Genomic DNA, 12,384 nt, shown 5'->3' on the forward strand with positions numbered 1-12,384 from the left:
ATAATCAGCCTAGTTTCCTGCTTTTGACTGGACCGAAGATGTCAGAGTGACGGGTTTAAAATAAGAAACAACCATCAGTTTCACCCCCGTCACGGCCGTCACCTTCAGGGATACTTCAACAATTTGACATTACACCCAAGAGCCAGACGTTGGCTGCTTTCTGACCAAAAACATTTCTAATGAGCACGAAGGCCGTGGCACAACATCCAGGTCAGAGCTTCATCTCGCTAATTCAACTATAAATCAGCTGAGCATCTCTTACCAACGAGCAGCCAGATGAAGTTTGAGTTGTGTTTGTTAAGGAAGTCATCCAGATCCTCAAAGGTGGGGAAGGTGTTGTTTTTGGCACCATGCCCATCCATGGCTACAGGCTCCGAGCTTGATGTCTAAAACTGGAGACGGTGAAATGTCAGAGAAAGAGCAAATTCAGGAAGTGAAAAGCAAAAAAAAAACAAAAAACAGGAGGAAATAAAAGCTTTTTCCCCTGAAAAGTCGACGCTGTCTCTAAGGAAAGGGTGTCACTACGAGGCAAAAAAAAAACAAAACAGCATTTCAAATGATTCTAATGGATCAAAACGACTGTTAAAATGTGATTATGTCAAAAAAAAAGTTGGAAAAAGAGATTCAGGTGAAGCTATTACTAACAAAGGTTTTATCCTAACATGTGAAAAACATGCAAACAAGTTAAATAAGTGTTCAGATTCCAATTAAGTTGATCAATAAACATCTGCTGAACACAGAAAAATCGATCGTTGAACCCACTGGAGCCGTCATTTATTCTGCAAACGCCCCGAGGAGAAAAATATCCACAAACATCTAACGAATGAAGGTCTGTGGGCACCTGACGCTCGCTTAGCATGTTCTTAGCATGTTCTTAGCATGTTCTTAGCATGTTCTTAGCCTGTTCTTAGCCTGTTAGCATGTGCTGGACTTTCTTATCGCCATTGGAGACGTAAATCTGGATAAAGCACAGGTCTGATGAAGATTTCTGTGGTTTTAAACGACTCAGTGAGGAGCAGATGAACCGATTTCTGAAAGTTAAAGAAGGTAAAGATCATTTCACCTTTAGGAGGACCGATCGACCATTTCTTCCATCCACGACATTAAACTCAACATCAGATGTTTGCCTATTAGCGTCTAAACGAAGCTGACGACGAGCAGAAAATTCAGGAAACTGACACAACTACATCTTTGGGTTTGAGCTACGACTGCTGGCATCACAAACATCTCACTGCTGGGGGGGGGAGAAGATGAAACGGTGCCAGAAACAGCTGCCAATCTGTCGCACACATCCCGGAATATAACTTTCTGATGTCGAGGTGAACGAAGCTACGCCGTCCGACTATGAAACACACACACAGACTAAATAATTCAACAACACACACACAAAGCACTGATAAAAACACAACAAAAGGAAAAGGAAAGCGACCATAAAAGGACAGAAAACACACGAGTGACCCGTTTAAGGGCACGTTTGTTCAGCAGTGTTACAGAAGCTGGAAGAAACGACAGTTTGAAGCCATTTCTCTCCTATTTGATGGCCCCCAGGTGGCAATAATTCATATTCATATTCAATACTGTCATATAAGGAGTGGAGGGACTGCGAATGTGGCTGCTGGTTTCACCAGTTCCTCGATGTTGTGTACAGACAGAGAGCCAAACCAGGCTGAGACTTTGCAGAACTGCGTGATAAAAGGAGACTTTGAGAATCTTTGAGCCATTTTTAACCACAGAAACAGTCGTTGTGATGCTTCCATTTCACAGAACTACCCAGAAAGATGCCTAAACATGAGCAAACATCGTCACTCTCTGCAGAAACATCAAGTTTTTGCTCAGTTCCTGACCGGGACATCTTTAAAGTCTGTCGACACGGCTAAAAAGAGAAGTGCATGCAGGACGGGAACAGAAAGACTCTTAAGTGGCAGAAAGAAAGTCTGGTGACACGACTGAAATGTGTCGCCACAAAGCACCGACCAGGCAAGCTGCTCAGAGTTACACCTCCAGTCCTTTTTCTAGTTTCATTTAAAACTATAAGAGGGGAAATAAAAAGGAAATGTTGCTTTAAGTATGAGAGAAACGTGTCGTGTTCAAAGTGTTGAACCTAACTGTACAAACAGCACGCTGTGCAGCAGCAGCAGGCTTACAGCGGTACACATAACACAGCATCATATATACATTATATTACCAAAAGTATTCACTCATCTGCATCAATTTCAGTAACATCCCATCCTTAATCCAGAGGGTTTAACATGACGTCGGCCCACCCTTTGCAGCTGTAACAGCTTCAACTCTTCTGGGAAAGCTTTCCATGAGGTTTAGGAGTGTTTATGGGAGTTTTAGACCCATTTGTGAGGTCAGACTGATGTTGGACAGAAGGTCAGGCTCACAGTCTCCGCTCTGATTCATCCCAAAGGTGTTCTATCAGGTGGAGGTCAGGACTCTGAGCAGGCCGGTCAGGTTCTTCCACACCAAACTGGCTCATCCATGTCTTTATGGACCTTGCTTTGTGCTTCCCCAAACTGTTTCCCAAACTGTTTCCCAAACTGTTTCCCCCAAACTGTTTCCACAAACTGTTTCCACAAACTGTTTCCACAAACTGTTTCCCCCAAACTGTTTCCACAAACTGTTTCCACAAACTGTTTCCACAAACTGTTTCCCCAAACTGTTTCCCCCAAACTGTTTCCCCAAACTGTTTCCACAAACTGTTTCCCACAAACTGTTTCCCACAAACTGTTTCCCCAAACTGTTTCCCCAAACTGTTTCCACAAACTGTTTCCCACAAACTGTTTCCACAAACTGTTTCCCACAAACTGTTTCCACAAACTGTTTCCACAAACTGTTTCCCCAAACTGTTTCCCCAAACTGTTTCCCCAAACTGTTTCCCCAAACTGTTTCCCCAAACTGTTTCCCACAAACTGTTTCCACAAACTGTTTCCACAAACTGTTTCCCCAAACTGTTTCCCCAAACTGTTTCCCCAAACTGTTTCCACAAACTGTTTCCCACAAACTGTTTCCACAAACTGTTTCCCACAAACTGTTTCCCCAAACTGTTTCCCCAAACTGTTTCCACAAACTGTTTCCCACAAACTGTTTCCCCAAACTGTTTCCCCAAACTGTTCCCACAAACTGTTTCCCACAAACTGTTTCCACAAACTGTTTCCCACAAACTGTTTCCCCAAACTGTTTCCCCAAACTGTTTCCCCAAACTGTTTCCCCAAACTGTTTCCCCAAACTGTTTCCACAAACTGTTTCCCACAAACTGTTTCCCCAAACTGTTTCCCACAAACTGTTTCCCCAAACTGTTTCCACAAACTGTTTCCCACAAACTGTTTCCCCAAACTGTTTCCCCAAACTGTTTCCCCAAACTGTTTCCCACAAACTGTTTCCCCAAACTGTTTCCCCAAACTGTTCCCACAAACTGTTTCCCACAAACTGTTTCCACAAACTGTTTCCCACAAACTGTTTCCTCAAACTGTTTCCACAAACTGTTTCCCACAAACTGTTTCCCCAAACTGTTTCCCACAAACTGTTTCCCAAACTGTTTCCCACAAACTGTTTCCCCAAACTGTTTCCCCAAACTGTTTCCCACAAACTGTTTCCCCAAACTGTTTCCCCAAACTGTTTCCACAAACTGTTTCCCACAAACTGTTTCCCCAAACTGTTTCCCCAAACTGTTCCCACAAACTGTTTCCCACAAACTGTTTCCCCAAACTGTTCCCACAAACTGTTTCCCACAAACTGTTTCCTCAAACTGTTTCCACAAACTGTTTCCCACAAACTGTTTCCCCAAACTGTTTCCCCAAACTGTTCCCACAAACTGTTTCCCACAAACTGTTTCCCCAAACTGTTCCCACAAACTGTTTCCACAAACTGTTTCCACAAACTGTTTCCCACAAACTGTTTCCACAAACTGTTTCCCACAAACTGTTTCCCCAAACTGTTTCCACAAACTGTTTCACAAACTGTTTCCCCCAAACTGTTTCACAAACTGTTTCCCCCAAACTGTTTCCACAAACTGTTTCCCCAAACTGTTTCCACAAACTGTTTCCCCCAAACTGTTTCACAAACTGTTTCCCCCAAACTGTTTCCACAAACTGTTTCCACAAACTGTTTCCACAAACTGTTTCCCACAAACTGTTTCCACAAACTGTTTCCCCAAACTGTTTCCACAAACTGTTTCCCACAAACTGTTTCCCCAAACTGTTTCCCACAAACTGTTTCCACAAACTGTTTCCACAAACTGTTTCCACAAACTGTTTCCACAAACTGTTTCCACAAACTGTTTCCACAAACTGTTTCCCCCAAACTGTTTCCCCCAACTGTTTCCCCAAACTGTTTCCCCCAAACTGTTTCCACAAACTGTTTCCCACAAACTGTTTCCCCAAACTGTTTCCACAAACTGTTTCCCACAAACTGTTTCCCCCAAACTGTTTCCCCCAACTGTTTCCCCAAACTGTTTCCCCCAAACTGTTTCCACAAACTGTTTCCCACAAACTGTTTCCCCAAACTGTTTCCCACAAACTGTTTCCCCAAACTGTTTCCCACAAACTGTTTCCACAAACTGTTTCCACAAACTGTTTCCACAAACTGTTTCCACAAACTGTTTCCCCCAAACTGTTTCCCCAAACTGTTTCCCCAAACTGTTTCCCCCAAACTGTTTCCACAAACTGTTTCCCCCAAACTGTTTCCACAAACTGTTTCCCACAAACTGTTTCCCCAAACTGTTTCCACAAACTGTTTCCCACAAACTGTTTCCCACAAACTGTTTCCACAAACTGTTTCCACAAACTGTTTCACAAACTGTTCCCCAAACTGTTTCCCCAAACTGTTTCCACAAACTGTTTCCCACAAACTGTTTCCACAAACTGTTTCCCCAAACTGTTTCCACAAACTGTTTCCCCCAAACTGTTTCCACAAACTGTTTCCCCAAACTGTTTCCCCAAACTGTTTCCCCAAACTGTTTCCACAAACTGTTTCCACAAACTGTTTCCACAAACTGTTTCCCACAAACTGTTTCCACAAACTGTTTCCCCAAACTGTTTCCACAAACTGTTTCCACAAACTGTTTCCCCCAAACTGTTTCCCCAAACTGTTTCCCCAAACTGTTTCCCCCAAACTGTTTCCACAAACTGTTTCCCCCAAACTGTTTCCACAAACTGTTTCCCCAAACTGTTTCCCCAAACTGTTTCCCCAAACTGTTTCCACAAACTGTTTCCACAAACTGTTTCCACAAACTGTTTCCCACAAACTGTTTCCCCAAACTGTTTCCACAAACTGTTTCCCCAAACTGTTTCCACAAAACTGTTTCCACAAACTGTTTCCCAAACTGTTTCCACAAACTGTTTCCCCCAAACTGTTTCCCACAAACTGTTTCCCCCAAACTGTTTCCCACAAACTGTTTCCCCAAACTGTTTCCCCCAAACTGTTTCCCCCAAACTGTTTCCCCAAACTGTTTCCCCCAAACTGTTTCCCCAAACTGTTTCCACAAACTGTTTCCCAAACTGTTTCCCCAAACTGTTTCCCCAAACTGTTTCCACAAACTGTTTCCACAAACTGTTTCCCCCAAACTGTTTCCTCAAACTGTTTCCCCAAACTGTTTCCACAAACTGTTTCCACAAACTGTTTCCCCAAACTGTTTCCACAAACTGTTTCCCAAACTGTTTCCCCAAACTGTTTCCCACAAACTGTTTCCACAAACTGTTTCCCCCAAACTGTTTCCCCCAAACTGTTTCCCCAAACTGTTTCCCCCAAACTGTTTCCCCCAAACTGTTTCCACAAACTGTTTCCACAAACTGTTTCCCACAAACTGTTTCCCCCAAACTGTTTCCCCAAACTGTTTCCCCCAAACTGTTTCCCCCAAACTGTTTCCACAAACTGTTTCCACAAACTGTTTCCCACAAACTGTTTCCCCAAACTGTTTCCCACAAACTGTTTCCCACAAACTGTTTCCCCCAAACTGTTTCCCCAAACTGTTTCCCACAAACTGTTTCCCACAAACTGTTTCCCCCAAACTGTTTCCCCAAACTGTTTCCCCCAAACTGTTTCCCCCAAACTGTTTCCCCAAACTGTTTCCCCCAAACTGTTTCCCCCAAACTGTTTCCACAAACTGTTTCCACAAACTGTTTCCACAAACTGTTTCCACAAACTGTTTCCCCAAACTGTTTCCACAAACTGTTTCCCACAAACTGTTTCCCCAAACTGTTTCCACAAACTGTTTCCCACAAACTGTTCCCCCAAACTGTTTCCCCCAAACTGTTTCCCCAAACTGTTTCCCCCAAACTGTTTCCCCCAAACTGTTTCCCCCAAACTGTTTCCCCAAACTGTTTCCCCCAAACTGTTTCCCCCAAACTGTTTCCCCCAACTGTTCCCCCAAACTGTTTCCCCCAAACTGTTTCCACAAACTGTTTCCACAAACTGTTTCCCCCAAACTGTTTCCCCCAAACTGTTTCCCCAAACTGTTTCCACAAACTGTTTCCCCCAAACTGTTTCCACAAACTGTTTCCACAAACTGTTTCCCCCAAACTGTTTCCCCCAAACTGTTTCCCCCAAACTGTTTCCACAAACTGTTTCCCAAACTGTTTCCACAGAGTTGGGAGCATGAAATGGTCCAACATCTCTTGGTCGGCTGAAGCATTCAGAGTTCCTTTCACTGAAACTAAGGGGCCGAGCCCAGCTCCTGAACAACAACCCCACACCATAATCCTCCCTCCACCAAACTTTACACTTTGGCACAATGCAGTGAGACTTGCTTTACACCGCTGCATCCGACGCTTTGCATCGCACTTGGTGATGTATGGCTTGGATACAGTTGCCATGGAAATCCATTCCATGAAGCTCTCTACGCACTGTTCTTGAGCTAATCTGAAGCTAACATGAAGTTTGGAGGTCTGCAGCGACAGACTCTGCAGAAAGTTTGCGACCTCTGCGCACTATGAGCCTCAGCATCCTCTGACCCCGCTCTGTCATCTTTAACCTGGCCGAACACTTCGTGGCCGAGCTGCTGTCGTTCCCAATCACTTCCACTCTGTTATAACACCGCTGACAGCTGACTCTGGAACATTTAGCAGCGAGGAAGTTTCACGCCTGGACTTGTTACACCATCCTATCACGCAGGAATTCACTGAGCTCCTCCAAGTCTTTCACAGATTCTTGCAGAAGCAGTCTGCCTGTCTCGGTGCTTGGATTTAAACACCTGAGGCCAGGGAAGTGATTGGAACACCTGAACTGAATTAGATAGATGAACACTTTTGGCAATAATAGTGCATATATATTTCACACGTGGTGGGGTTGGTGGCTGCAAAAGGTGAAGTGAACTTTGCCTCCGCAGGAGGATTAATATTGTTTGCATGTGGTGTGTGTGTGTGTGTGTGTATGTGTGTGCTGCGACCTCAGCCGGCCCATACTTAGGAGTGAAAAGCCTGAATACTATACACACACAAACACAAATCCGCAACTAATCCACCTCAAATGACGTGAGCTGCAAAAACCACTGAGATGTACCCAAAGCGAACCCTTCCTCTTACAGAAACCACACTTTCTCAATATCCGCTTTGCAAAGACACATTTAAGAAACACACAAGTGTTTATTACCCTGTTAGATCCAGCTGGAGTGATTTAACACGAGATGGACAGGTTTCCGTATAACGTGTGAGATGATAATCCCCTCTGGTTGTGGCTTTTGAGTTGGATTACTTTGGAAAATTAGGAAGGTGGAAAGTGCTTGTTTACTTCGAGTTAAATGTGCTCCAACAGCCTCCTGCGCTTCAGTCCATTCCTGAAATGCAAGTTCAGATCTGCCATTCCAGCTGCAGCAGAGGTTTCAGCGACTCACCACAGATACCAGGAACCTCAGCGTCTTCTAGTTTTGGTTCACAAATACCCACATAAACACAGCTCTGAGGTGCACTTTATGAGCAGCTGGAGACCACAAACCAGCCAACACGGATGCTACGCCGACCACACAAATCTCTGCACCTTGCAACAAACTTGAAGAGCAAGTTTGTTTATCTATTTACAAGCATTTGCGACAAAACAACACAAATATACACATTAAGAGCTCCAGTGAAACAGCTGTAGTGTAAATATAAAACCCAAATAAATGCATGCAAGCTTAAAGCTTGTCTACAGATCACCAGACAGAATACTACGTGTTGAGATCAAAATCAACACGGTCAGGTGTTTTCTAAATGAACACTTTCATTGACCTAAAAAAGGCAATCCGGAATCCAGAGACATGTGTAAAATAACTCACCTAATCCCAAGTTTTTAGTCATTTCCTGCACTCATCCTCTCAGCATGAGCTGCAAAGACGTTCAGTTTCCTGATTAATGAGTTTCACTTAATGACACCACTACAAGAGGCTGCCAGCCGTCCGCAACCACAAGCCTGCGTCTGTGCTCATTAACTTTCAGTTTAATTATAACAGAATAAGTAAGCTAGTCGCTTACAATAGCGTTAGCGCTAACGTTAGCATAGCGAGCTAACGATAGCTAGGCCGCACCCTATGACTTATCTTTTATAGTAAAATGAAAACAACTCAGTCACTGCTTGTGAAATACCTTAATATCTCCAATAAAGCGGGCGGTTTCATCTTTGCTCCAGTTATGAACGAGTTGCTGCCCCTTTGTCGTTTCGGACACAGGTACAGCTAGCATCCTATGTTCAATATTTACATGGCAGACGGCCAGTTAACATCTCTTCCTTATTCTATCGAGAGCAGTCAGCGAGTTGACCAATAAGGATAAACGGCGAGTCGGAAACTGACCAATTACAGAACACTGTGTGTGTGTGGCTCCGCCCATGCTTGATTGACAGGTTTTTCCACCTATCAGCGCGAAAGTTGTCAAAGCGGTAGGATTTACGGAGCGCTGTTTTGATATGACTCAATTCCACAACAGAAAAACAACTTTCAGACGTCATAAAATCTCTTGGAGTCCAACAACAACATAATATTTTCTACAAAAATAGTGTAACTTTGTTTTGCAACAAATACAATTATTTACAAAATGTGAATTAACATAGCAGCTAAAGGTTTAGTGGGTGAATGTGTTAACCAAGGATCCAGATTCAGCTTGTTTTAGGTTTATTTTATATTTGTAGTTTTCTGCTGTCACATTGAAACAGAAAGTAGAGTGTAATGGCTGGTGACATCTCAGTAGTATGTTTATTATGACCAGAGGGTCAAAATATTCTCCACACACAAAAACAAAAGGAGGACCTGCTCAAAGAAAATTCACAAATACAAAAATACATAATTATAGAAGAAAATCTATGAAAACAGATCATATTGCTGCACACTTAGTGGAAGTGGAAAGGCTGGGTTAGTCAGCATCAGAGCTACTATCATGCTGCTGAGTGAACCCAGGGATTTCAGCCCATTCCTGGACCAGCGACAGACTGAAGAAGTGGCTGATACCGAGAAGTCCTATCAGTGGCTATTTCCTTTACTTCTCTTTCCTTTCTTTTTGTTTTTCCTTTCATTTATTTTCCTTTCCTTTTGTTTCTTTTTCTTTCCTTTCCTTTTGTTTCCTTTCTTTTCCTTTTGTTTCCTTTCCTTTCCTTTCCTTTCTTTTCTTTTCCTTTCCTTTCCTTTCTTTTTCTTTCCTTTCCTTTTGTTTCCTTTCCTTTCCTTTCTTTTCCTTTCCTTTCCTTTCTTTTTCTTTCCTTTCCTTTTGTTTCCTTTCTTTTCCTTTCCTTTCTTTTCCTTTCCTTTCCTTTCCTTTCCTTTCTTTTCCTTTCCTTTCCTTTCCTTTCCTTTCTTTTCCTTTCCTTTCCTTTCCTTTCTTTTCCTTTCCTTTCTTTTCCTTTCCTTTCCTTTCCTTTCCTTTCTTTTCCTTTCCTTTCCTTTCCTTTCCTTTCTTTTCCTTTCCTTTCTTTTTCTTTCCTTTCCTTTTGTTTCCTTTCTTTTCCTTTCCTTTCCTTTCCTTTCTTTTTCTTTCCTTTCCTTTTGTTTCCTTTCTTTTCCTTTTGTTTCCTTTCCTTTCCTTTTGTTTCTTTTCCTTTCCTTTCCTTTCTTTTCTTTTCCTTTTATTTCCTTTTGTTTCCTTTCTTTTCCTTTCCTTTCCTTTCTTTTCCTTTCCTTTCCTTTCCTTTCCTTTCTTTTCCTTTCCTTTCTTTTCCTTTCCTTTCCTTTCCTTTCTTTTCCTTTCCTTTCTTTTCCTTTCCTTTCCTTTCCTTTCCTTTCTTTTCCTTTCCTTTCCTTTCCTTTCCTTTCTTTTCCTTTCCTTTCTTTTTCTTTCCTTTCCTTTTGTTTCCTTTCTTTTCCTTTCCTTTCCTTTCCTTTCTTTTTCTTTCCTTTCCTTTTGTTTCCTTTCTTTTCCTTTTGTTTCCTTTCCTTTCCTTTCCTTTTGTTTCCTTTCCTTTCCTTTTGTTTCTTTTCCTTTCCTTTCTTTTCTTTTCCTTTCCTTTCCTTTCCTTTTGTGTCTTTTCCTTTCCTTTCTTTTCCTTTCCTTTTGTTTCCTTTCCTTGGTTCATTTCCTTTCCTTCTCTTCTCTTTCATTTCTTTTTGTTTTTCCTTTCCTTTCCTTTTCTTTCCTTTCCTTTCCTTTCCTTTCCTTTCCTTTCCTTTCCTTTCCTTTCCTTTCCTTTCCTTTCCTTTTGTTTCCTTCCCTTCCCTTTCCTTTCCTTTCCTTTCCTTTCCTTTACTTTCCTTTCCTTTCCTTTCCTTTTGTTTCCTTTCCTTTCCTTTCCTTTTGTTTCCTTTCCTTTTGTTTCCTTTCCTTTCCTTTTCTTTTGTTTCCTTTCCTTTCCTTTCCTTTCCTTTCTTTTTCTTGTTTCCTTTCCTTTCCTTTTCTTTTGTTTCCTTTCCTTTCCTTTCCTTTCCTTTCTTTTTCTTGTTTCCTTTCCTTTCCTTTCCTTTTGTTTCCTTTTCTTTTGTTTCCTTTCCTTTCCTTTCCTTTCCTTTTGTTTCCTTTCCTTTCCTTTTCTTTTGTTTCCTTTCCTTTCCTTTCCTTTCCTTTCCTTTTGTTTCCTTTCCTTTCCTTTTCTTTTGTTTCCTTTCCTTTCCTTTCCTTTTGTTTCCTTTCCTTTCCTTTTCTTTTGTTTCCTTTCCTTTCCTTCCCTTTCCTTTCCTTTCCTTTCCTTTCCTTTCCTTTCCTTTCCTTTTGTTTCCTTTCCTTTCCTTTTCTTTTGTTTCCTTTCCTTTCCTTCCCTTTCCTTTCCTTTCCTTTCCTTTCCTTTCCTTTCCTTTCCTTTCCTTTCCTTTTGTTTCCTTTCCTTCTCTTTCCTTCTCTTTCCTTCTCTTTCTTTTCTTTTCCTTCTCTTTCCTTTCCTTTCCTTTCCTTTCCTTTTGTTTCCTTTCCTTTCCTTTTCTTTTGTTTCCTTTCCTTTCCTTCCCTTTCCTTTCCTTTCCTTTCCTTTCCTTTCCTTTCCTTTCCTTTCCTTTTGTTTCCTTTCCTTTCCTTTTCTTTTGTTTCCTTTCCTTTCCTTTCCTTTCCTTTCCTTTCCTTTCCTTTTGTTTCCTTTCCTTTCCTTTTCTTTTGTTTCCTTTCCTTTCCTTCCCTTTCCTTCCCTTTCCTTTCCTTTCCTTTCCTTTCCTTTCCTTTCCTTTCCTTTCCTTTCCTTTCCTTTCCTTTCTTCTTGCCCTTCTCTGCTTCTGTATCACACTGACCGTCTCTCAGTGTACGACCTCCCTCCACCATCTGTCCTCCATCACACTTTGAACTTTTTGTCCTCTCTTTGAGTCCTGCTTCTTCTCCTGAGGAACCGTCACCGTGTTCAGGAACAATTCAACGTGCCGGCAGCAGAAAACGCTGCGCAGGTCCAGGCGTTCTCCTCTCTGAGCTCTGATGAACAGAAGACATTATTATGCTCAGCAAAGTCCCCCCCCTGCAGACCAGCCTATTTTAGCTGTGGCCTGAAAAGCATCTGCAGCTAAACTTGATTTGTTTTCCAGCCTTGTGAATATTTCTTCAGCTAAACTCCTGAAGGACGTCCTTGATGTATTCCTTATAGATGTTCTGTTAGTAATTAACAACTCCTTCACTTTGCTTCATTCTCATCTCGTTTTAAATATGTAGCACTTCAAGGCCCCCCAGAGGACATGTAATTGCATTCTGGCTGGAGGCAGTTATAGACAGGCCGAGCTCCTAAAGTTGCCTTTTCATGCACATGCTTCAGGAGAAGCAGACTTCTCACAGATGTTGTTACCAAGTATATCTGTCTCATTTCTAGTCAAAATATCTCATTACACTTAATATAAGACACAACTGCCTAACAAGTACCATTTCAGCCAGATATAGGGACTTGTTTGGAGACAATACATCTGGAATATCTTGTTAAATGAAAAAGTCTTGAAAACAAATTGTTTTGAGTCGCATATCATATGAAACAAGCTTTTTTTTTTACATTTGAAGAGGTTTTTAAGCTAATTTCGAGATCACTTTT

At 41.9% G+C, this 12,384-nt stretch overlaps 1 protein-coding gene across 12 annotated transcripts in view; it reads right to left on the reverse strand.

Moving 5' to 3' along the window:
* kiaa1109 (KIAA1109 ortholog) overlaps nt 1-8,717 on the reverse strand; it is a 140,672-nt gene extending 131,955 nt beyond the window's left edge. For all 12 annotated transcript variants that reach the window (XM_075447490.1, XM_075447496.1, XM_075447493.1 and 9 more), the window contains exons 1-2: nt 8,559-8,717; nt 263-392 (exon numbers count right to left, since the gene is read on the reverse strand). In XM_075447490.1, the coding sequence (XP_075303605.1) occupies nt 263-362 (100 nt within the window). In that variant the 5' untranslated portion in view covers nt 363-392; nt 8,559-8,717. The remainder of the gene's footprint in view (nt 1-262; nt 393-8,558) is intronic.
* Nucleotides 8,718-12,384: the final 3,667 nt, after the last annotated feature.

The sequence above is a fragment of the Odontesthes bonariensis genome, chromosome 17 (assembly GCF_027942865.1).
Source record: "Odontesthes bonariensis isolate fOdoBon6 chromosome 17, fOdoBon6.hap1, whole genome shotgun sequence".
Lineage (NCBI taxonomy): Eukaryota > Metazoa > Chordata > Actinopteri > Atheriniformes > Atherinopsidae > Odontesthes > Odontesthes bonariensis.